The sequence below is a fragment of the Mytilus edulis genome, chromosome 2 (assembly GCF_963676685.1).
Source record: "Mytilus edulis chromosome 2, xbMytEdul2.2, whole genome shotgun sequence".
NCBI classification, from domain to species: Eukaryota; Metazoa; Mollusca; class Bivalvia; order Mytilida; family Mytilidae; genus Mytilus; species Mytilus edulis.
In genome coordinates this window covers 102,646,093-102,671,061 of record NC_092345.1, presented here as the reverse complement: position 1 = coordinate 102,671,061, position 24,969 = coordinate 102,646,093, and the positions used below count along the sequence as shown (strand labels likewise).

The following is a 24,969-nucleotide window of genomic DNA, read 5'->3' as shown; positions in this document are numbered from 1 at the left end:
AACAACTTAAGTATATCAACAGTCTGATTTATGAACAAAACAATAAACGACAAACAAATATGGTGGACAATCATTGAATTACATGCACATGTTAATTAATGTGAGTCTGTAACTTATTCTTTAGTTTTCTATGTTGTGTCGTGTGTACTATTGTTTTTCTGTTTGTCTTTTTTATTTTTAGCCATGGCGTTGTCAGTTTGTTTTAGATTTATGAGTTTGACTGTCCCTTTGGTATCTTTCGTCCCTCTTTTATGTTTACGAGCGATCAATCCTACATGTACCTTCACCTTGCAATGTTATGTAACAGCACAGCAAAAAGGCAAACAGTAAAGTTCATTGGCATTGGTCAAAATAATACCTTTAACAATAAGCAAGTACCAAGAGTAAGCTATAAAAGGCACAAAAAATGTAAACATTAAAAAAGGTACGATAAAAGTCTTAGTTTTTGCTATGTATGTCCATTATAGTGTGAGATGAATTTTACAAATAATTTTTTTTTAAAGTGATGTAAAAATTCATTGACATATATTGCACCATTAAAAGTTATAGATCAATTGACATGTTTTTTTGAATGTCGAAGTGTACTCTTTATTTTCTCTGTCTCTTTCTGTTTTATACCATATATGCGTTACATTTTATATTCCTATATTTAATTATAAGTGATTCTTGTATTGCGAGGAACTGATGGTCTGTTAACACATCTTTTACAACTCCGCTTTGTAGTTTATGCGACTCTCCAAGTATTATCATTAAGTCTTTTGTTTATTTTAAATTGTTTTATAAGATGTGTGCCTCAGTAAAGTACAGTTGCTCTTATTTGAATTATAAAGAAATAACCAGATAAAAATAATTAAGCATCGAAATATAAAAAAAAAAAAATAGAAGATGCAAATATTCAATATGTTAGAAAAATTAAGACAAGAAAAAAAAAGCGTGTTGTATATTAAAAAATTGTTGAAGGAAAATAAACGTTTTTTAAAAGATCTTTTAAAACTGTTAAAATGGTGAATCAGAAATTGGACCGTTACTGCTATCAAATATATTCTTGCTTTTCTTCTGTTCACTTTCTGATAAAGTATTTCGTTTTGACAACTGTTTTAAGCTTGTTTCATTTTAAGTTTTGAAAAATTCAATAATTCTGCAGAGATATATTAATAATAATGCGTAATATTGCAATTATTTTATTCATTTATTAAAGGCTTTTGTAACGGATTCCTCTACCCAAGGAAGGAAGCAATTTTGTAATTCCAAAAAAACACATATTCTTAACAAATGCATAAACAGCAGCAATACAACATGCAATATGCGCTGACCTAATAAAGATACTGTTATAGGAGAAGATTCAAAAAAGATGTAACCAATTATTATGTAGATTATTTTAATATTAGACCAAAATTCTAAAAAAATACATCAACATTAATACAGTTAATGTTATTTCATGAATATCTTAAAATAAAACTTATGATGCGTTTTTATTTCTGAATATTTTTATTTTTGATTCACATGGAGTGGTATTTGTATAAATTTGTGTTGCTTCATTAAATTCCAAATCCTACTCAATGGAGATTTCTAAAGAAAATGTTTTTATAAAGGTTACTCGGGAACACGTGTATTTGTTTACTTTTAGCACGTGTGTTTAAATCAAAACATGTTTATGTTTAATTTGATTTGACAATCAGTAAGTTATTACCGGTTTAAGTAATATCAATCAAGATAACTTCATGCTAGAATTTTAGCGCTAAAATTATAATAAGAAAGTCTAGAATTGTCATTCGAGGTTCGCCTATCCGACAGTAAAGTTTCGTTTCCCACCCACCCATCCTTTTTTCAGACTTAATAAAAATGTAAATAGTATGTTATGTAGAAAATAGTTAATTAGATACATGTATGTATTACTGTAAAGATTTTTTCTTCAACTTATAGAACATTTTTCTATTGTAGATTGTGTTTATATGTGATGGCAGCGGTCGATGACAGCAAATTTGACATTTGTTTATAGTTTATAATAAAATAAACTTTCTGTGCTGTCGGGACGAGCTGATAACCAAATAATGGTGTTGAGTTTTACTTTATAAATGCTTTATGTTCGTTTGAAGTATTGAATAAGAACATAACGATTTTTCATCACTCCTTTTTCTATGTAGTCCATGTGCATAAGGTGCATTTGTAAAGGAGAATGAATACATCCGAAAGTTTATCGCGTAGACATGAGAAAATGTGTTTATTACTATGAATGTTGTACTATTAGGTGTATATTGTACATCACTTTTTTTTTAATATTATCACACTAATTGTATTACTCATCTTACAATTTGTCAAATTATACAATTTATGTTATATTATAGTATAGATATAAAAAAAAGTTGAAAAAAATCTTTGTCATGAGACATGGACAGCACCATATTTTTATTATGAATAAAATGTTTATTTTGATACCTGTGTTATAAATGCTTAAATACTTGAAAACGGTTATAGTAGTGCTAGCTTAAAAAATCTGCATATAGCTTTACTTTATCATCATAACTAAAGATGTGAGGAAACAAGTATGGTTGTAGTGCGTGCATCTAAAAGTACCATAGCACAATAGAGAACGAGGAAACTGAAAGAATCGTTTTTTGTGTAGCGCAATCCCATGTTTACACCACTGTATTATTCACGATAAAAACCGAGATATCTTGCACAAGTATTCCGTTTAAAATCTCTTACGCACTCTTAGACACAACTTAATAGGACCTAGGTCAAGTTGTTAAGCTCTTTCATGTTAGTATGGCATATGATATATTGTTATGAAAATTTGAAAAATCATACTTGATAGTGATGTCTCTACCGTACGGTTCAGCCATTTCGCAGAAGCTGTTTAAATACAGTCTATTCTCATTACATGTTAAACAAAAGATGTTCTGCAAAGTTTAATAGCAGAACATATTCTAAAAATAGACAAATGTTATCGATTGCAATCGAAGGGACAGCATAGTGCTGAAAATACTCAAGTGAATATTCAACATCTGTTATACTTGATGTTTTAAAGATTAAAAACAGGAATATGTATTTTGAAGAAAACACGCTTAGTTTTTTGCCGGAAAGAAACCATTGTAAAAGGTATGATTGTCTGCCTGAATCTCAGGCCTGAATATAAAATAGAAGAATTGGTATGATTGCCAATGCAACAATGCACAAAGCTCATACCGCATAATATTCTTTAAAAGGCCCCGAAATGACAGTTTAAAACAGTTTAAAACAATTCAAACGAAAAACTATGAATGATAGTCATGCACATATAAAAAAAGATAGTGTGTGTATCTTGTAACTATCTACTATTCCTATAGAGTAAATGTTTATATTTAATTTACCATACATTTGACATTTGACAAAAAATACCAATATGTATTCACATTATTCTACATTATTCATATTCTTAAAAAATTCGTTTCAGTTTGTCCTCAGATAGCTAACTGTAACCACAGAAGATGTAGCAATCCTGGAGATAATTACTGTGAATGGTGTCAATACGAGATAGTTGATAAACAGTACTGGAGGGCATATACTCGACACAAAGATGGTCATATGAAGGAGTGTAGAAGTAAGTTATAATTACTGTGAATGGTGTCAATACGAGATAGTTGATAAACAGTACTGGAGGGCATATACACGACACAAGGATGGTCATATGAAGGAGTGTAGAAGTAAGTTATAATTACTGTGAATGGTGTCAATACGAGATAGTTGATAAACAGTACCGGAGGGCATATACACGACACAAGGATGGTCATATGAAGGAGTGTAGAAGTAAGTCATAATAGAGCTTTCTAGATCTGAAAAGAGTCTTGGTTTATCGGTAAAACAGCATTCTTTTCTAAATCAAATGTATCTTGCAAAAATAAGCATATCGCAAATAATACACGCTTTAATTTCAGAAAATAAGAAAAATAGTGTCAATACACTTCCGTACATCACGTTACCTACGTAAACCACGATTACATACATTTTCGCGGGAAATGTTCAAGCACGAGTTTCACGATTAATATGTTAATGGTATTATTGTAGTGCGTTAATCGTTTAACTACAAGTATAAAAAGATGTGGTATTATTACCAATGAGACAACTGTTCACAAGAGACCAAAATAACACAGACATTAACAACTATAGGTCACCGTACGGCCCTCAACAATGAGCAAATCTCATACCGTTCACATTTATTTTTATTTTTTATGAGTACCGTTTCAGCAAATGTTCGTCATGGATTATCGATATTTGCAGACAAGGATGCTACAATGTTTTGAAAAATCAAAGGGAAATAAATGTAGGAAAACAGATTTCGTGATAAAGTTTTTTTTTCAATTAATGTTATGGTGAATGACGAAAAGTAATGTAAATATTGTGATCGCAGTCAACAAATGTGAAACTGATACTTGTAAAACGTACTTATGAACGTAACAAAGTTCCCACTGTTAAGCGATCATTAAATTACTAAAAAAAAAAGAGAGGAAAACCAAACAACAAGTTATGGGGCAGTCATTTAACTTCAAAAGGGGAAGGAGGTTACGGTTGTGGATTTCATAATGACGTTTAAACACACAACATGCTTTGGAGATAGACGCATAGACGTCTAGTGGCTAATGTTTCATGAATGTTAAGTACAAAAAATGTACCAAAAAGCAATCATACGCTATAAAAACGGTTCCATAAAAAGAGACTTACTCCGGCGTATAGATACATTTAAAGGTGACAATGAATAATGCCCATGGAGAGGCGGTGATTCACACGTTTTTAAATTACGTAGCATCTGTATATGACAGAGTATAAAGGTCATGTTATTTTCATTTTATTATTATGGGCGTTGCAAATTTTGAATTAAGGAAATATTTTTTTTTTTTTTTTTTTTCTGATTTTTTTCTCAGGGAAGTGGACAATGTATTTGCATTGGTATTTTCTTTGGTTAAATATTGCAAATTGAATATTGCATTTTTTCTTTTTGAAAATTGGGGGGGGGGGGGGGGGGGGGAGGATGTGGAATGGGCGCCTTTTTTGTTTTGATTTTAGAAGTATGTTTTTCTTCTGTTTTCCTGATATTTAGTTTATTTTGTAGAGTTATCTCCTTTCACCTAGTGATATTTTTACCTATCGTACGTCCCTAAATCCTATATCTCACGAAAAATCTAATTTAATAAGTGTCGTTGTATGTAGGATAAAAGTCCTTAGAAGGCTAACATTAAGGGGTGAAATGCCATCGAAGTTCCATGACGATAATGTGATTATGTCAAAATAAAGGATCCCTAAAACGAGTCTTACGTATGATTCGTCAATCATACGTACCTTTCGTCAATTTGTAAGATAGCTCTAATAACTGTGATTGGTGTCAATACGAGATCGTTGATAAACAGTACTGGAGGGCATATACACGACACAAGGATGGTCATATGAAGGAGTGTAGAAGTAAGTTATACCTTCTGTTTATTAGAGACAATACGAGATTGTGGATAAACAGTACTGGGGTAAATATACACGATACAAGGAAGACAAACTCAAAAGCTCAAACACATGAAATGAATGGATTTTGAACTGTGAAATTGCTGATAGTGTAAAGTCATTTTTCTTATGTAGAAATGGGGGAATTAAACTTAGTTTTAAAGCTAGCTTAACCTCTCATTTGTTTGACAGAATGAAATAATTTAGCAGTCACTTATGATTTGTACATAACATTTTTATTGAATTGTTTTAGAATGCATATCCACATAACCATTCATCAACGGTTAGTTTGTGATAACATAGACGAATGATATCCAAAGTAACTTAATAATTTGTTTTCAACCATTATGTTCTATTACAGAAACATGTTCATGGAGATCAGATAGTACACGTTGTTACCCAGGTAACTGTACGGATGAAGTCGCACAGTCATGTGTCTGTACTGATGGTTTTGGGGGTAACCATTGCGACACAAGTAAGTGTTTTATAAAACACAACTAAATAAACAATCAAAATCAGTAAAAAGATCACTTAATTTCAAATTGGTTTTTTACAACAAAATAAAGTGAGGAAATGCGTTATGATTGTGATTGACAATGGTACCTCTAGCAGGCAGTGGTTTTGTCGTTTCAATTGTTTTCTATCGTATCATGCCGGGATCTCCATTTCTTACTACATAATATGAATTTGTTCATTGTAAAAGGTCGTAAGGTGCGATGATTTATATTCTATCACGTCAGTCGGTCTGATATTTATACATGTAGTTATCTATAGCTAGTTAATAAAAATACCAAACTCCTATCAAAAATTCAAAACGGAAAGCCCCATAACAAATGGCAAATCTAATGATAAAAGATATCAAACGAATGGTAAAAACTGTTATATTCCTTACTTTGTAGAGGCATTTCCTTTTTTTAAAACAACGATGAATTAAACCTGGTTTATATATTGCGTTAGGTACAACTTGTCTTCACTTGTGTTCACTGTCGTCAACATTCATTTACGTGCAATACACATCGTGAAACAAATTCAATTTATTTTTGACATATGACAAACTTATAATACAACACATATATTTCATCGTTTTTGGTATATAATTTATGCTACAGTAACAGAGGAGACATCAGTGCTTTATGCAGAAATAAAACTTCATACTTCAACGAACGAAATTTTAACCACGCCCAAAGACCCAAATGATCCGGGCAGTGAACCAACTAAATGGACAAATAACAAACATTTTGGGGAAGCCGAGATAGAAATCCGCGCCAAGTATGTCGCCTCGGGATATTCAACTACCGGTACACCACCACCACCACCTGACCCAATTGGAGACGATCATTATGTCACAGACTTTAATCATGGGATAATTTATGGGTTGATTACAGTTGACTATATCAGAGGTAAATTGTTTGAATGCATCTTATTTCTATTGAATAGTTCTACTCCGCGAATCTGACGGCATCGAAACTGAAACATTTCAACTTACTGTTGTGAAAATGTGCATTTAAAAATCAGTAATTGGACATTAGACAACACCAAAACCGATAAGCAAAATTGGAGAATCATTTGAATAAAATATGATTTTAAATATTATGTATTTTACCGGAAAAAAATAGATAGAAAGAGAGACTTGCAGGAAAACAATATTTCTTCAATTACAAATAGAAGTCACAGCGTGTGGTAAACTGAATAGTAAGCTTCCTCTGAAGTTAAGAACTAAAATATTGAAGTCTCATCGTAGAAAGAAAATATTTAAGAAAATTAAATCTTTAAATCCTTCAAAAACAGTGAGAATCACAATGACGGTCAAATATAAACGTACTTCTTGTGACTTGACTGATATCATAAAACAACATAAATCAGGAGAAAAATGTTTTTTTTCCCCAGGAAATCCAGACGCAAACAATACCTTTTTACAATTTAGTTGTCCAGGCAATGAAGATTCTCCAATAAATGTCAACTATGATTGCTCAAGACTGAGACACAACAACAGTCAGGTTATATTGCCAACGTTTCATCACAGTGACCAGTACGTATTTTGGATATTTTTGTAGACATGAAGTTTGTATTCAAACATATTGTAAAGTAAGGCTTGGAATATGACAGTTGTTTCCAAAGGTTTGATCTGTTTGAGCTTGTGATTTTCCCATTTGAAAAGTGACTTCCAGTTTTGAATTTTACTTGGAGTTTTGTGAATTAATTTACCTCTCTATACAGGACAAGACATGTAGGATACAAAACTTCACATGAATGCAAAAGAAACATTAATTTCAAGAAGGTGTTAAGCTTTACATTTTTAATATACATAACATTTTTGTCTATAAACTTATTATTTCAACACTAGAATATAACAGATAGACGTGTCACATGTTGTACGAAATTTCAAACGCTATCATCTCTTTATAATATAAAACAGAAGATGTGGTGTGATTGCCAGTGAGATAACTATTCACAAGATACCAAATGACACAGAAATTAAGAACTATAGGTCACTAGACGGCCTTCAACAATGAGCAAATCCATACCGCATAAACTGCATTTAAAACAAACAATTAACTCTGAATTCCTATCAATTTTGTTCTATACATAATTACGCATAACAGTTATAGTCAAATAGCACAGTACCACTATATAAAGAAAAAAACCGTTCCAAGTAACACTATACATCAAGGTTATTATGAACTAAATCTAAAACATCTATATTTCAGATTAGTATTCTCTTTAGTGGTGACAAACGGCGGGTTCTTAAAATACATAAATAGGGAGACGAGTACAAAAATAAGATCATCTTTAAATGGTCTCACATCGAGAAGAAGTTACATTATACAATGGGACTATATTCAACCATACCATACTTGCTTAAATACGTTTGGTGTCAACTGTACCATACCTCCTCTAGAATTACAAGATGCTACTAATGCAGTAAGTACTGATACAGAATTGTACCAGAGAAAATATGTAACAGAATACATTTGTAACAGAATAAATATGTAATTCAAAATCAACATCAAATGCTAGATCTTTAACTCTGAATACAAATAACAAACACCTACTTGACTGCACGAAACATTGTTTGATCATATAAAACCCGTAGTCAAATATAATACAGCCCAAAAGAAAACATATATACAAGTGCATGCAAAACAAATGTCTTGGTAGAGAGGTCTAACTACAGCACAAAAAGCATTTTCCAAAAGACCGAAAAAGTGAAAAGTATATTTTAACAATTATAAATTTCTAAAAGTCTGGGAAAATCAACAATAGGTATTATTGCAATTGTTTAGTTGTGCTTGATTTAAAAAGCCGGTAACTTTAGATTTCTACATTAGGGCTTTTTGTTACGAGTGTATCAATCTAAAGACGCCAATTTGAAATATTCCTTTATAGGTTAAACCTCATAGATCAAATGTTTATTCCTTTTTAAAATAAATGTTGAATTAAGAGATGTATTTACATATTTCAGTCAACAATATCACTTACATGGAGACAATGGTCTGATGATTTAGCTGGGATAGAATTCTATCAGTATGAGCTTTACGAATTACAGTATGATGGTAGTTCATTGAAAGAAAATAACTTCATCTCCGCGTCTGATAAAATACCTCATACTCATTCACAGGTGAATATCAAATAATATCAACTACACGTCAGATAGAATACATTATACTAATTCATGGGTGAATATCAAATAATATCAACTACGCGTCAGATAGATTACATTATACTGATTCACAGGTGAATTTAAAATGATATCCTCTTCACGTCAGATATAATACATCATACTCATTCATAGGTGAATATCAAATAATATCAACTAGACTTCTCATAGAAAACCTCATACTCATTCACAGGTGAATTCAACATAATATCCTCTTCACGTCAGATATCACTACAAAAGTCAAAAAGTCTGAAAAGACCAGTTTTTGTCTGAATTTGCATGAATTTTTACTCAACATTCTTGATTTGTCTTAATAACTTTAAAAAAATCTTGACATTGTATGAATTTGTCTCATAAGGTTCTTGATTTTTCTTGACAAGTGTCTTCACAGTATGAACATTGTCTTAAAATTTCTCGACACTTCCTGTATCATCTGATAAGAGTCTGGATTAGTCTCGACTAATTCTTGACTGTCTGAAATTTGTCTTGATCTGTCTTGACATATTCTTGACATTCTTAATAAGGTCTCGATCTGTCTTGACACATTCTTGACATTCTTAATAATGTCTAAATATGTCTTGACATATTCTTGACATTCTAAATAATGTCTGAATATGTCTGGACACATTCTTGACAGTCTTAAATATGTCTTGACACTATTTCAACAGTATAAATTTCGCCTAAAAATGTGAACAGACTTATTCTGCACTGTTTGTGACATTCTTTTGCTGTTATATACTTATTATGGCTAAACTAAACTTTGAAGAATCAAGGATTAATTTTGTGTAGTAAGATACCCTTTTGGTGCAACTTAGTTGGAATACCCTGAATAATCCCCCATGTACTTTGATTTTGATTAATTTTTATTAAACGTTTAATTAATTGTTTTCACTTGGAATATATTAAGTTGAAGTTGCTGACAAACAGCATTTAGATTTTTGCCATTCGCAAAACTGCCAGTCAAATTTGCTTTACTAAAATAGGTGTCTATAAGGCAGTTTTTAAATGTGACCATGCGTCTCTTTTGGACCCCAAAATTCATCTTTTGGGTTTGTGTGGCTGAAATAAGAGAGGGGGGGGCTTTCATAAAGGTCCAAGACTTAGTTCCCATCTTGATTCAAAAACCTTGTTAATTTTTTAGGACAACCAAAAAAACATTTTTTATTTCAATTTGAGTGTTGAATTTTATAAATTTTTAACAAAAATAAATATTTTTGATAACTGACCTTCCGAAAAAGAAATAAATGTTAAGATCTATATCATGCATGTTTGTTTGGGATCCATTTCATAAGACCAATGATTTCTATAGAAAATGGACCCATTATAAATACATTTTTTATCTCCTGGGGTAGATAATACTTTTCTTTTAATCTTTGGGAAATATTCAATTTTCAATTCATTTTTTTTTCATCGAAATGATAATTTTCATTTTCGTCTATGAACAAACTTTTTAAATTGTAGTGGCATGGTCGGTCAATTGATTATTTGTATGGCTTATTACAGGTAAAGCAGTAATTTCTATTTGACAGTTGCGTGTATTCTGGGGGTGTGGAATATCTTAATTTTATGGGGAACATCCTGTCCATGTGTAATACTTAAAATATATTCCAACAGATGACATTACACAATTTTTCTTCTGTTAAATGAATGATTTGTATATTATCATAATTTGCTATTAATATACAAATAAACCACATTTTGGTACAATAATTTTTTACCATATAAACGTTTAATATTATGAATGTAGAATGAAATACAATGTATGTCTACAGTGTGATTGGTTTTAATCATTTAATTTATAAAATTTAGGAATCAAAATTTGTAATTATTTAAAAACTCAATTTTAAATTGTTTTATATCAACACATCCAAATTTAAATTATTTTAAACATTAGATTTAAACTTAGAACTGTCAAGTAAATTTAAGACACAATTCAAAATGTTCAGAATATGTCAAGACATACTGAGAAAAAATAAGAATGTTGAGAACATGTTGAGAAATTTCAACACAGTATTTAAATGTCAAGAATTTGTCAAGAAATTTTAGACCATATTCAGAATGTCAAGAATATGTCAAGTTATTTTCATACAAACTTGATATAAATGAGAATTTGTCAAGAAAAATTAAGACACAAGTCATACTTCGCTCTCACCCCATATGGAAGTTACTGACCCCATATATACCGTATTAGGTCACTAGCACACTATCTAACTAATAATATCCTCTTTACGTCAAATATGATACCTCGTACTAATTCACAGGTAAATATCAAATAATATCAACTAGACTTCTGATGGAAAAGCTCATACTCATTCACAGATGAATTTAAAATTATATCAACTTCACGTTAGATATTATACCTTACAAACACTTACAAATGAATATAAAATAATATCGTCTTCGTGTCAGATATGATACAAGAACCTTATGGTGAATATAGAACAATATATATCCTCTTCACGTCAGATAGAATACCTCATAACCATTTACATGTGAATATACAGACATCAAAGATAAATAGTGCTTTTTTATTTATTAAAAACATTACACTCAATTAAACACATTTGATTACCAAGGCCGTATTTGGCACAACTGTTTGAAATTTCGGATGCTTAATGCTCTTTAACTTTGAATTTGTTTGGCTTTATAACTGTTTTGCCCTGGGCGTCACTAGGAGTCTTATGTAGACGAAACGCGGGTCTGGTGTATTAAATTATAACTCTGGTACCTTTGATAACTATTGAATAATGTAACTATTTTTTTAATAAAATGTTTTTTTAATGTCTCAATAAAACGAAACGTCCACCAAAGGCAAAAAATAAAAATTATGTTTGCTTTCAATCAAGTCTCGAATGAATATCAATATTTCAAAAAACTTTTTATTAAGTTGAAATGATAATAGCACAATTTAAAATCGAACAAACTGTGCGTTGACACTTTTGAGTGAAATATATTGGTGTCGAAACTTTTAGAATTATCAATACTGCAAACATAGCGGAAATTATTGAAATCTAGACTTATGTTAGATTATTGATAACATGTAATACATGTTATACTATACTATGTCATCTTACAGCCATATCAACATTTTGTTTATGAGTATAATGTAAACAACAGAATTGACGGAAAACACAATCGTCTTGAAGTATCTCCGGGTAATCAAAATATTTCACCCAATATCTAGTGTTAAATTAGTATTTTGTATGTAAATTATTCAAAAATAATCTATTTAACGTATTATACTGATGTTTGTTTTCTTTTTCTAATTCTTAATTTCAATATTCATTTTTCATTTTCTCCAGTCTGAGTTTAATGTGACAACACCTGGAATGTATTCCATTATCTTTACGGTATTTGACAAAGCTGGCAACCACAAATCCACCAGATCTGTGTTCTTGTTTGACGACGAATCAGTGGTAGAAACAACACCAGGGACACGCATCATAGTGACAGAAAGTACAGCTAATACTAATTATACATGGGTAAGTCAATATCCATATATATAATACTAAAACAAAACCATGGACACGAATCATGGTGACAGAAAGTACGGCTAATATCAAACATACAAGGGTAAGTCAATATATATATCTATAATACTAAAACAACACCATGGACACGCATCATAGTAACAGAAAGTACAGCTAATACCAAAAATACAAGGGTAAGTCAATATATATATCTATAATACTAAAACAACACCATGGACTCGCATCATGGTGACAGAAAGTACGGCTAATACCAAACATACAGGGGTAAGTCAATATCTATATCTATAATACTAAAACAACACCATGGACTCGCATCATGGTGACAGAAAGTACGGCTAATACCAAACATACAGGGGTAAGTCAATATCTATATCTATTATACTAAAACAACACCATGGGCACGCATCATAGTGACAGAAAGTACAGCTAATACCAAAAATACAAGGGTAAGTCAATATATATATATCTATAATACTAAACCCCCACCATGGACAAGCATCATGTTGACAAAAAGTACGGCTTATACCCATCATACATGGGTAAGTCATTGTCCATATATATCAAAATACATTATAAATACAGGCATTTTATAACGGTTAATGGTACAATATTAAAACAATTTTTTTCACTTATAAATTAAAAAAAAAATGTGTTTGAGAGATGTGAAATAAAATTTTACCCAAATACAAACTTTCAGATTGTTAAATGAATATATCCAGTACAAATCTTTAAACGATGTTTTCTGACAGGTGCTCTAATTCCATTTCTGAATTTATGTTCATTTTATTGTTTGGGCGAAAGGTATCAGAGGTACAGTCAAACTCATAAATCGAAAATAAACTGACAACGCCATGGCTAAAAAAAACCCAAAAAAAAACAACTAATAGTACAAAAACCACAACATGAAAACTAAAGACTAAGCAACACGAAACCCACCAAAAACTGGAGGTGATCTCAGGTGCTCCTGAAGGGTAGGCAGATCCTGCTCCACATGTGACACCCATCGTGTTGCTCATCTTATTACAAACCGGTAAATAGTTTAATTCTGTAGGTCAGATTCGTGGTGAAAAGGGAAGTGAATTATAGTTACGACATAAGGAACATATCCGATATCATCTGTGAAACGGTTAGTCCATGGGCAACCAACTCGTGATGGCGTCCGTAAAATTAACGAAGGGAGGATTTAAACTTCACCATTTGGAACTATTGGTTTAATAGCTTCCTATAAAGTGACAACTTCATGTAGATTTGCCAGTCTTTTTACAATTATTTAACAAAGCTTTGTTTATGTCTTATATTGTCTTGGCTTTCAAATGTTTGGAATTGACCTCTCCTAATGAAAGCAGATCCAGAAAAGACCGTTGGAGGCAGCACAAAATTAATAAAGTTTGTTTTTCATTCATTATAGGTAGTTCAAAACATGACACATTTACACGTTAGCTGGACGGGAAGATTTACGAATGAAAGGCACCATGTTCGACATTGGCTTGAACAACTGGCCCCAAACAAACATGTAGATAAATTGTATGACGATAATTTCTTTGTTAGGAAGATTGATTGGTTCACGAATGTGCTAGGTATTTGCTTTGTTATTTAATTCCATAGCACATCAGACTATCAGCAGCAATATAAGTGTGAAATTTAATAATGATATTCTTGCATTTTCACTTGACATATATCATTATTATTATTATTATTATTATTATTATTATTCATTATTATTATTATTATTATTATTATTATTATTATTATTATTATTATTATTATACAGTATTTTTAATAGCGCATTATATAATACAAAAATTACCCTAAGCGCTTTACAAGATATATCCATTTACATATATAAGTTTTATCAATAAAACATAAAAGGCCTTGTTATAAAATGCTGAAATAAATAGAATTTTAAAATATTGCTTATAAAACTATACTATTAAATTCACTGATGAATAATACAATTTATATAAAATGGGCTTGGTAAAATTAAGGAGATATAACAAATTTCAAAAAATTACAATGGTATAGAAATATTTTAAGAACATTAAAAAGCATGTCTGAATAAATAAGTTTTTACGGTTTTTCAGAATGGATGTTTCGTAGATCATTTTGTAAATCATTCCACAGAACGTCTGCTGTTTTGTCGAATCTTCTTTTCCCATATGTTTATGTCTTACACGTAGCGTTGTTAAAATCATGGCATTTTCAGACCATAAAAAATCACATGTTTTTTTTCAATTATGGCTTATCATAATAATATGACAAAATTTAAATACATTTTTTCTTATTGTTTTATATATTGTAATTAATACTTTTTGTATATTCATTTCTGTTTTTGTAACTTATATAAGCGGACCGTATTTGGCCTTTATTGGATTATTTAACAGCAATTGTCTCCGCGATTTACTTTTTCAATTGTGTAGTCAAGATAAGACCTAATTTTAAAACAAATCGACTACTTTTATTAAAATATCTGTATTATTGTTCTACTCGCAAAATACAATTTCCTCAAATGCTTTTCCAACCAACCGTGCATACAAACATATATATAACAGAATTGATAATAAATTACAGATAAACGGTCCATTAACGTGTTGAGTTATAACTGAACAGGTAACGACGTCTGTAACGTTGGAACGACATTGAAAATAACAATTTATGGAATAAAACAATACCAAGATAATATTAAAGTATTTCATGTGTTTTTGTCTTAATTAGCATGACTTTTATAGAAGTATACTGTCAATTTAAGGTGTTGTGAAGTTTGACGTTAATTATACTGTAACCGGACCAGACGTTACATCTTTTCTTGAATACAAAAATGTTGATGACATTTTACAAGAGTTAGAAGTACTGGAAGTTTCCTGGGAGGATGGACAGAAACTTGATATTTCTGTGAAAGCCACTGACATAGTGTGGGAGTTTATAGAGGAAAGTATTACTGTTTATAAGGATACATCCCAACCAATGATAGAAAACCTATGGTTGTCACGTGATAGTAAAGAAGAACTGTATGTACATCACATTGAAGACTTTTCCAAAATGACGTAAGTTTTTCTTTTCATTTTTTCTCAAAGAAAAGGAAAACAATTGAACAAATATTGGTTTGATAAACACTTATCAGTTACACAAAGAAAACCATGATTCGGTCTTTCCAAGGTACCATGCAATATACAATGTTAAATAATATAAAAATTTAGTTTTCTTCATAAACGAATGAAATGAATATAACATAGATCATTACCATCAACTTATCGTTTAAGGATTGAGTGGGATACATTCGACTACCACAGTGGTATTGATAGCGTTCACTGGAGGCTGTATGACAATTTTACAGGATCAGACACATTACATGGACAATCGCATTTGATTGCACAAGGACAAACCGAGGTAATGTGTTGTTTATATAGTATCTTAAATGGCGTGCACTCTAATACAAAAATAATAAAATCACAAAAATACTGAACTCCGAGGAAAATTCTAAACGGAAAGTCCCTAATCATGACGAAATAAAAAGATAAAACACATCAAACAAATGGACAACAACTGTCATATTCCTGACTTGATACAGGCATTTTAATAAGAAATGGTAGATTGAACCTGGTTTTATAAAATACAAATGATATCAATTACCAACATAATTATTATACATTATCCCATTAATGTTTTGCTCTCTGTAATATAAATCAACTTGACCCGACCGATCGATGCTAAACATTTACATATCTAACTCCGTAGATCAGTAAACTTAGTACCGTTTACAGTAACATCCAAATATGGAATACTAGTTTGTGGTTTAGTTTATCAGACCATCTATACGGGCACAATATCATTCATAAGGCTATTCGACACGGGATAATTAAAACGGTATTGGAAAGTAGTTTCGTTTTTTTTTTCTTTAACTAAAAATAGTAATAATTCTCGGTAGCACGGTTGTTATTTCGGATTCACAAAATTATACTTTTCTTTTTCACTAGAATATAACAGCATGTGATTTGAAGTATCGAGATTCTCCACGTGGTTCTGATTGTTATTGTACACTCTATCACAGATGCTTCCATCGACATTTTCATGTTCAACCAAAGATCGTGAATGGTTCTGGACTAACGCCTGGAAAGGACAATGGTGTCCATGATTCGGACTATTTCATTACAGTCACAGTAATCAACAAAGCAAGGCTGAAAACAGTTTTAACCAAAAAGGTTTGGAATCTCTAAATATTTCACTCTTAGATTTTACATACTTATGATAGCTACATATATTTTAAAAGCAATTATTTACCTATATTTCGTAATGTTTCATATCCAATGGTTTATTTGGAAAACTCAGCATGTATTAGCAGGGTATTATTTCTATTCATTTGCCGTTTCTTTCGATTTCACTCCCAACAATTATGGTCTCCAGGTGTTTCAAAGAAAGCCATAGTTTTGATTCGTTAGAACTGATGTATAATATCTATAAGTTAGTATACAGTTATTTACTTACATTCCTTATTACTACAGATAACGATAGACACATCAGCTCCACAACCAGGAATTGTTCATGACGGTCTGCCTGATAACCCAGAGATTGACTATCAACAAAATCTTCAACTACATGTATATTGGAACGGATTCTTTGATCCTGAAAGTGGTGTCAAATACTACAAATATGTCTTCTCTGATCACTGTTGGGAACGGAAGAACTTAATTAATGTATCACTTGTAAGTTAAAAAAAATCGACATAATGAAAATATGGTTTTGAGACTCGTTGCTAAAATCATGATATTTAATTTATGGTTTTAATCATTTCGTATTTTCACTTTTTTCTCTTTTACAAAGGTAAATCATCCATGTTATTGATATTTTTTGTGTAAACTGAAATAAATGCTTTTATAAACAAGTTAATTTTTATTAAAGATAAACAAAGATAAATACCTAACACAATATAACTCTGGATTGTTAAGTTAAAATAAAGCCAAGTCTAAACCACAATTTATTTTCAAAAATGCCTGTAACACGTCAAAAATATAAATCGGTTGATATAGTCTTAATGTGATTTGACTGTTTTCATATACTTTACCTTATTTTAATTTACTTAGGGGTTTGGTACTTTTATCAACTCTTTTTGACTAGCAATATTCGGAGTAGTTTAGACACTTAAATGTATTCATAAGCAGTTTAAAACATATTGTTTCTTTTTAGGGAAGTGAAACCTTTAACACATTTGCTAGTTTCACTGCTTCAAATGAGGGTAAATATTACGTGAGTGTTGTTGCTTTCAATCGAGCAAACGAGGCATCTTCACTGGTGTGTTCCGATGGTGTTACAATTTCTTCGTCAGTACCATATGTTGTAGATATAGCTGTAAAAGATTTAAGAACAGTACCTAGACTTATTGAAGATAAAAACAATGATATTTGGTACCTAGATGAATCGTTAACAAGACATCCATTCAACAATAGCAAAAATTCATGCAGGTATACATAATTTATTCTATACAGTAGATCTTATTTATAAGGATAAAACTTTGTTCATGATTGAAATTCTATCACAGTTTTCCACTAAAAAAACAACAAATATTTTCAATTTTAAGACGAATTTGATTGTGTTTAATAAAATATGTGTTTTTTTTAGATAAAATAAGACGATATCAACTTTTTTATTCCAATTTCCGTTTTTAATGAAACAAATCCTTTTGTTGCATCAAATGCTGTGGAACAACTTGTAATGTATACCAATTGTTTTAAATCTAAGTAAAATACACAATACTTTATATTAAAAAAAACACACGAGACCTAACTAATGATAGTTATATATAAGAAGATGTGGTATAAGTGTCAATGGGACAATTCTCCATCTAAGTCACAATCTGCTAAAGTAAACCGTTTTAAGTCAAAGTACGACCGTTTTGGCTTTCACCGAACAGCAAACTATAATGGACCCAAACATTAATAGTGTAAAACAATTCCGGAAAACCAACGGTCTAATCTATATAAAAAACGAGTAACAAAAAACTCTTATGAACCACATCCACACATGACAACCACTGAACACCAGCTTTCTTAAGTAGGACAGGTACAAACAAATGCAGCGGGTTTAAACGTTTTAATAGATACCAAACTTCACATTACAATGAAACAAAAGTTTAAATCAAAACATAGAAAGACATACTGCAATGTATACGTGTGATAAGCATCCGAATACAATGCATTTGTAACGATGGTCAAAGTAGATTTTCTCCAAATGTCATAAGCATCATAGGAAGGTAAAATTGGATTATTTCACATTGTTAAGTGTAAAAGTAAATTGTCTTCCCTTTTAATGATGGCCAATGTGGATTAACTCTCTTTGTAATGATAATCAAATTGGAATATGTTCAAACTGTATTATCTCACGTTTACCTCACTATTTTAAATTAATTTTACAAATATATTAGATTTACTCAATTTAAACTTAATATTACACATGTTTTAATGTATGCGAGTTACTTCGTACAAATAAGTTAAGTTTAAATATGTAGCTTACATGTATGTAAATTTGAAAATGATAACATTAAAGTAGTTATCTGCAGCTCAAACCTTTTTATTAATATAATATTTCATGTAAAAATATATATTAGACGGTACTTTCTAATCACAGCAACTAATTGAGTCACAATTTGGTTTTTTATCTGACGTTTAGAACATTTATTCATTAAATACACCCAACCTTAATGAAATTAACTGAAAATTTCATAAACCCTTAATAAGTTTATGTTGATATTAGTGTGTTTGGTAATTTGTCTTAGCGACACTATTCTACCAACAATTGCGAATTTTGTAGTTACCTTCAAGAATTAGTCGACACAACTTACAAATATCATACTGTCTTTTCTTTCCTTTTTTACTTCAAGTAATATATCATAGTTTGCCGGCTATCCTATGAAGGTTTCGTAATGTGGTATACCTCCAATGTATAAGTAAACTAAGAGATGGATGAGTGCACGTAGAACTGGTACAGCGCAAATATTTCTATGTCCAATCAGGCTTTCTGGACCATGCGTTTTTCTTCCTTTCACAGAGAAGTGAATTGTTGTCGGTTGGCTGGTCGTGTACCGGTCAAAATGTTTGGTTACTCCAGTTATGATTTTTGTTTGTCGTCTATAAAATGAATATGTACAACAGTTAACGTTACCTTTTGTGATAATACGATACTCATTGACGTATATATTTTTGTCTGGCAGTTCCACTTCTAGTCTTGTTGATGACATTGATATTTATCCAAAGTCCATGATTGTTGTACTCGATTGTGAATCCTTGGCAGACCAGTCATCTTCATTTTTATCTATATTGCCGAGGACATCACAGGTTAGAACTATAATTTACATGAGTGTCGTAACTACAAGGTCTTCAAAATGTCTGTTATTTGTTTGCTAGTGGTATTGACTGTATATTTAACTTTTGATATAATTACAAATGTACTGATACAATAGTTTTTTGAATATTGTATGATGTATTCTACACACATATATTACTGTATTATTCAAATAGATAAGGAATATCAAGCAAAAGCAGTTGGACAAGCAATTCGTGAAGGCAAACGAAAAGTCTTTATACCATCTTTCTAAAGCCAACAAAAGGGCGCATTTTCACACAAAGATAAACAACCAACAACAGCAATCTAAAAAGATGGATAAATTGTTCCTGCAAAAATCTTTAGAGGTTTCGATAATTCTTATTTCCACACGAACTTATAAATTGCTGGTAGAAAATTTAAAGTTTTTTTTTTCTCCAATAAGTGATATTCCATTCTTTTAAAACTTTGTAGCTACTTATGAGTTGGCAGTCTGGTACTGGTGATGATCTTGTATATGATTATGAAGCCGGCCTCTCAACAACAAAGAGCAGTGCCGCTCCAGATATAGTACCGTTCCGTTCTACAAAACACCACAACCATTTCAGATTAAATAATCCTGATCTTGATGAAGGGAAATTGTTTTATGTTATTATAAAGTCTATAAGTAAGGCTGGCGTTGAGGGAATTCAGGTAAGTCGGCTTATTGTATTGGTTTGATCAAAAGCAAAGTTACTGAGGTTTTAATTTAGTTAAGTTTATTTTAAGAAAAAAACAATACTATCATTTTTTGTCGTCAATTTCAATGTTATTTTCATAATCGATTCACTGACTAACAACTTTGACAATGAAGAAAATATATAAATTTTATCGTTAAATTCTCCTTACACAAGTGACAATTTATAGGTAAACAGATATTAATTTACTATCTGATTATAATTCATCAAAATGTCATAAATTTTATTTTGTAAGATCGTTCTTTGTACTTAGAGACATACAATACGTAAACTCATATTACAGAATATAGGACCGATCATCATTGATGCATCATCTCCAAGAGTTTACAACGGTCGAATAGACGTTAAGTTAGAAACTGACGTGTTGGTTGCTAACTGGTCCGGAACACTTTTTGTGGATGAAGAAGATCCATATCCAATGACATATGAATATGCAATAGGTATAATTCTGAATAGTCTTAATAGTTAACATGATGAAACGGATATACTCAATGTGTATATTTCTATAGACTCTATAGTATGAACATGAATACTGTAAACCAACTTATTTTCGCGGATACTTTATTTCGCGTTTAGCCCTGAGAAGTCCATTTCGCGGCGATTTAATTTCGCGATTTTCAAATTTGCTTGATGTATTTAATTTAGAATACTCCAATTTTAACATATTCGCGACGATTAATATTCGCGTTATTTTTCAACTCGCGAAAGACGCAAAAATAAATCGCTCGCGAAAATTAGTTGGTTTACAGTATACAATACAGATACTCTTTTAAAGATGATATGGGAATTGATATCGATTTACATTTGTATTATTAAACAATGATATTTTTCTTTTCCATTTGTAGTCAAGTTATAAACATATGAATGAATAAGGAATAAATTCATAATTCCTGCAAATGAACTGCCTTTTGTTTCTAAAGATTACAAATCGTCTTTTTTTGTTAAAGCAAAGATGATTTTAAATTTTTATCTTTCATGATTTCTTGAAATCTTTAGTCCAATATGTGAACAGTTATTTTATACGTTTAACGAATATTTCACTACCATCATTTTATAGCATTTTTATATGTAAATTGTTTTTATATGTTTATTCAAATCAATCAATTGAGCATCATGTACATATATAACCAGGATTCCTTATTTGTATTTTTAAAAATATACTCCTTCCATTTTTAGATGTTTTCAATGTAAATGAGCATTTCGTTAATTTAAATCCCAGTAATTTGTAGCAGTATGATCGTTTAAAGCATACATATTAGTGGAGAATAATTAGCAATGTGTTTTACTATCACGATAAGGCTTTCATAAAAAATCAAACGAATTAATTTATTCAAAACTAGCACCACACTGTAAATTTAAAAGAGTAACGGTTCACATTTTTTTTGTACATTTTTTGCTTCCACAAAGTTTCATACCCAGAGTTTATAAGTAGAATGGTTAAACATTTTATCATCCGAAGGAACAAAATTGTTAAAAAAGGCTGAAGTTACCAAAGGATATACAAAAACCAAATTTTTAAATGAAAACTCTAAACGCCATAGAATAAAGCAAATAATAACTATCAACGAATTCAAACAAAAACTAAAAATGCGACAACAGTAGGTATATTTCACCTGTTAATAGGAACCAACGTGTTATTGGTAATGCGATACAAGGTAGATTGTTGATATTTCGTTTCAGGTAGCTTCAAATATGGAACGGATATCTTAGATTTTAGTCCACTCTCGTTCATGAATACCTGTCTCCAAACAAAACCACCGATATGTACGGCTATTGAAACTAAAGACCTACATTGGTCCCTACATGCTGACGAGGAATATTATATCACAATAAAAGTAACAAATCTAGCAGGATTGACAGCTACCCACACATCAGAGCCTTACAAGCATTATACGCAGCTGCCAGAGCCAGGTGTTGTGTTTGATGTTGATAAAGCATCTATAACAGATAAGCTTAAAGTGAGTTTAAAAAATCAATTAATAATAATAATAATATAAATTGACGTTCCCAATAACGCGTAAAACACATAATGATATATAAGGCAAATTGCTACGAAAAAGACTGATGCACGATTTGAAATACACATGATTTGAAAAAGCATTACTAAAAGCACGATCTCCAAGGAGAATAAGAATGGCTAAACAGAGAATAAGAAAGGGAAAGTTCATTAAAACTAACAAAATCAAACACTACCTATCAATTTACATCCTAGCTCCTTTGTTCTAACAGGGGTGATCTGAGCCGGATCACCCCTACCAGATCACCTCAGCTTGAGTTTCTTTGTTTTGCATGCTTTCCTTTGTTCTGTGACATTTTGTCGGGAATGACAAATCCACTATAAAAATTATCATTAATTATACGGAAAAGACTTGCTATCAAAATTTGCGTAGAAAAAATCCAGTGTCTATGCTGGGATTCGAACTCAAGACCTTTAGCATATCAGACCACAACACATACCACTACACCAGGTCGACTGGATACCAACTATCAGTAATTTAACATACGTAAAGGAAGCAAGATGTTTTTATAAGTGGGGCGAGTTGGCAGACCTTGATTCAGTGGGTATTAAACCCTTTTTGTCAATAAGTGAGTTGTCAGACTGATTTTTCAATTTGATTTAACACTTTTTCAAAAGTGGGTCGAGTCGGTAAACAAGGGGGGGCGATTTTTGTATAAAGTGGCTATCTTGTGTGGGCCGATTGGCCAGTGGGGTGATTTAACATGGTCTCATATCTATTCACCGTGTTCGGGGGTAATAAAGGGGAAACATTATATAATATGATATAAAGTATATTAATAAAATTGAGAATTGAAATGGGGAATGTGTCAAAGAGACAACAACCCGACCAAATAAAAAAACAACAGCAGAAGGTCACCAACAGGTCTTCAATGTAGCGAGTAATTCCCGCACCCGGAGGCGTCCTTCAGCTGGTCCCTAAACAAATATATACTAGTCCAGTGATAATGAACGCCATACTAATTTCCAAATTGTACACAAGAAACTAAAATTAAAATAATACAATGGTTGTGTGGCGTTCTAAACTATATTTTATGAACTGTAAATAGGTTTTCGTCTAATCTGAAACAGCTGGGATTTAAATAGTTATCCCATTCGGACTTGGTGTGTCAGTGTCAGATCACACTCTGGCCTCCGGCCATCGGGGTGATCTGACACTGACACACCGGATCCTCGTGGGATAACTATAACGTAACAAATGAATTAGTCTTGGTTACCTCTTGAACTCCGACGGATATCAGTTGGAAATTGAATTTTATCAATGACGGTATCGGTGTAACTGGTCTATCAAAATTGACGTGAATATAGAAAATTAATTTTGCATATTCGTGATCGTGACATTTACTAATACATTTCATCACCCAATTCTTATTTCGTTTTATTTAAAATGATAATCCGGACCAAAGGGCAAAGTGAGATTTTTCATTGGTGTCTGTCGTTTGTGGTTATCTTTTGACTTTTACACAATTCATCTCCTCTTAAACTTCTGGTCCAAATTTGACCACAATTGTTCAACAATCATTGTGAGGGTATCTTTTTTTTTTTTAAATTGTGATCGATGACTCATTCTTTGAACAGAAAATGGCTGAAATGACTAAAAATAAAATATAGTGGTAAAATGGGATGGCTAGCAACAAGATTTGCATATGTAGTATTTTACCTGTCAACATTGAGGATGTTCAAATCCCGCACGTGGAAGATGCATCCAACTCTGATCTTATTGTACTAGGCTTGCAACTTTTTTTCCGAAGGAAAGTGGGGTTAAATTCAAATAATCAATCAATCGATTATCCATCTAAAATATTTTTGATTTTTTTTTTCCAAAGCATGTATTCTAATACCTGAAGAAACTAAGGAAACAACGTATTGTACGATAAATACGAAAATAACATGCTGATATCTTTTTAGGAGACACGTGATGTAGACTTTACAGATGTTGTAGATTCATTTTCACTTGCATGGAGAGGATTTTATCATCCCCATCTACTTTTACAATATAAACTGTGTGTCGGTACAATACCAGAAGGCTGTGATATTGCCGAGACAATTACTGTAGATGCATCATCAACAAGTTACACATTTAACAATCTATTGTTGAAAAAATCTGAGGTAATATTTTTATATTTCTACCCTTTCATATTTATACAAGTTCATTGATCGAGTACTACAATGTAACCATGATTCAGTTGAAATACCAATTAGTAATAACGGTTGGAATTAGGTTTGATTCCGAAATATTTTTCGGACTTACTTAAGTTCTTGAAAAGGTTTCTATTAAACTCGGAAGTGAAG

At 31.3% G+C, this 24,969-nt stretch overlaps 1 protein-coding gene across 1 annotated transcript in view; it reads left to right on the top strand.

The window, feature by feature from the left end:
- The window catches only part of LOC139511132 (uncharacterized), a 72,788-nt gene that overhangs the window by 29,715 nt on the left and 18,104 nt on the right, over nt 1-24,969 (top strand). Inside the window, exons 8-25 of the mRNA XM_071297704.1 lie at nt 3,434-3,580; nt 5,828-5,941; nt 6,576-6,866; nt 7,354-7,495; nt 8,175-8,388; nt 8,930-9,085; nt 12,427-12,606; nt 14,024-14,192; nt 15,362-15,656; nt 15,873-15,999; nt 16,587-16,811; nt 17,112-17,312; nt 17,794-18,068; nt 19,814-19,937; nt 20,398-20,616; nt 20,944-21,100; nt 22,341-22,618; nt 24,586-24,786. Of these exons, the coding sequence (XP_071153805.1) occupies nt 3,434-3,580; nt 5,828-5,941; nt 6,576-6,866; nt 7,354-7,495; nt 8,175-8,388; nt 8,930-9,085; nt 12,427-12,606; nt 14,024-14,192; nt 15,362-15,656; nt 15,873-15,999; nt 16,587-16,811; nt 17,112-17,312; nt 17,794-18,068; nt 19,814-19,937; nt 20,398-20,616; nt 20,944-21,100; nt 22,341-22,618; nt 24,586-24,786 (3,515 nt within the window). The remainder of the gene's footprint in view (nt 1-3,433; nt 3,581-5,827; nt 5,942-6,575; nt 6,867-7,353; nt 7,496-8,174; nt 8,389-8,929; nt 9,086-12,426; nt 12,607-14,023; nt 14,193-15,361; nt 15,657-15,872; nt 16,000-16,586; nt 16,812-17,111; nt 17,313-17,793; nt 18,069-19,813; nt 19,938-20,397; nt 20,617-20,943; nt 21,101-22,340; nt 22,619-24,585; nt 24,787-24,969) is intronic.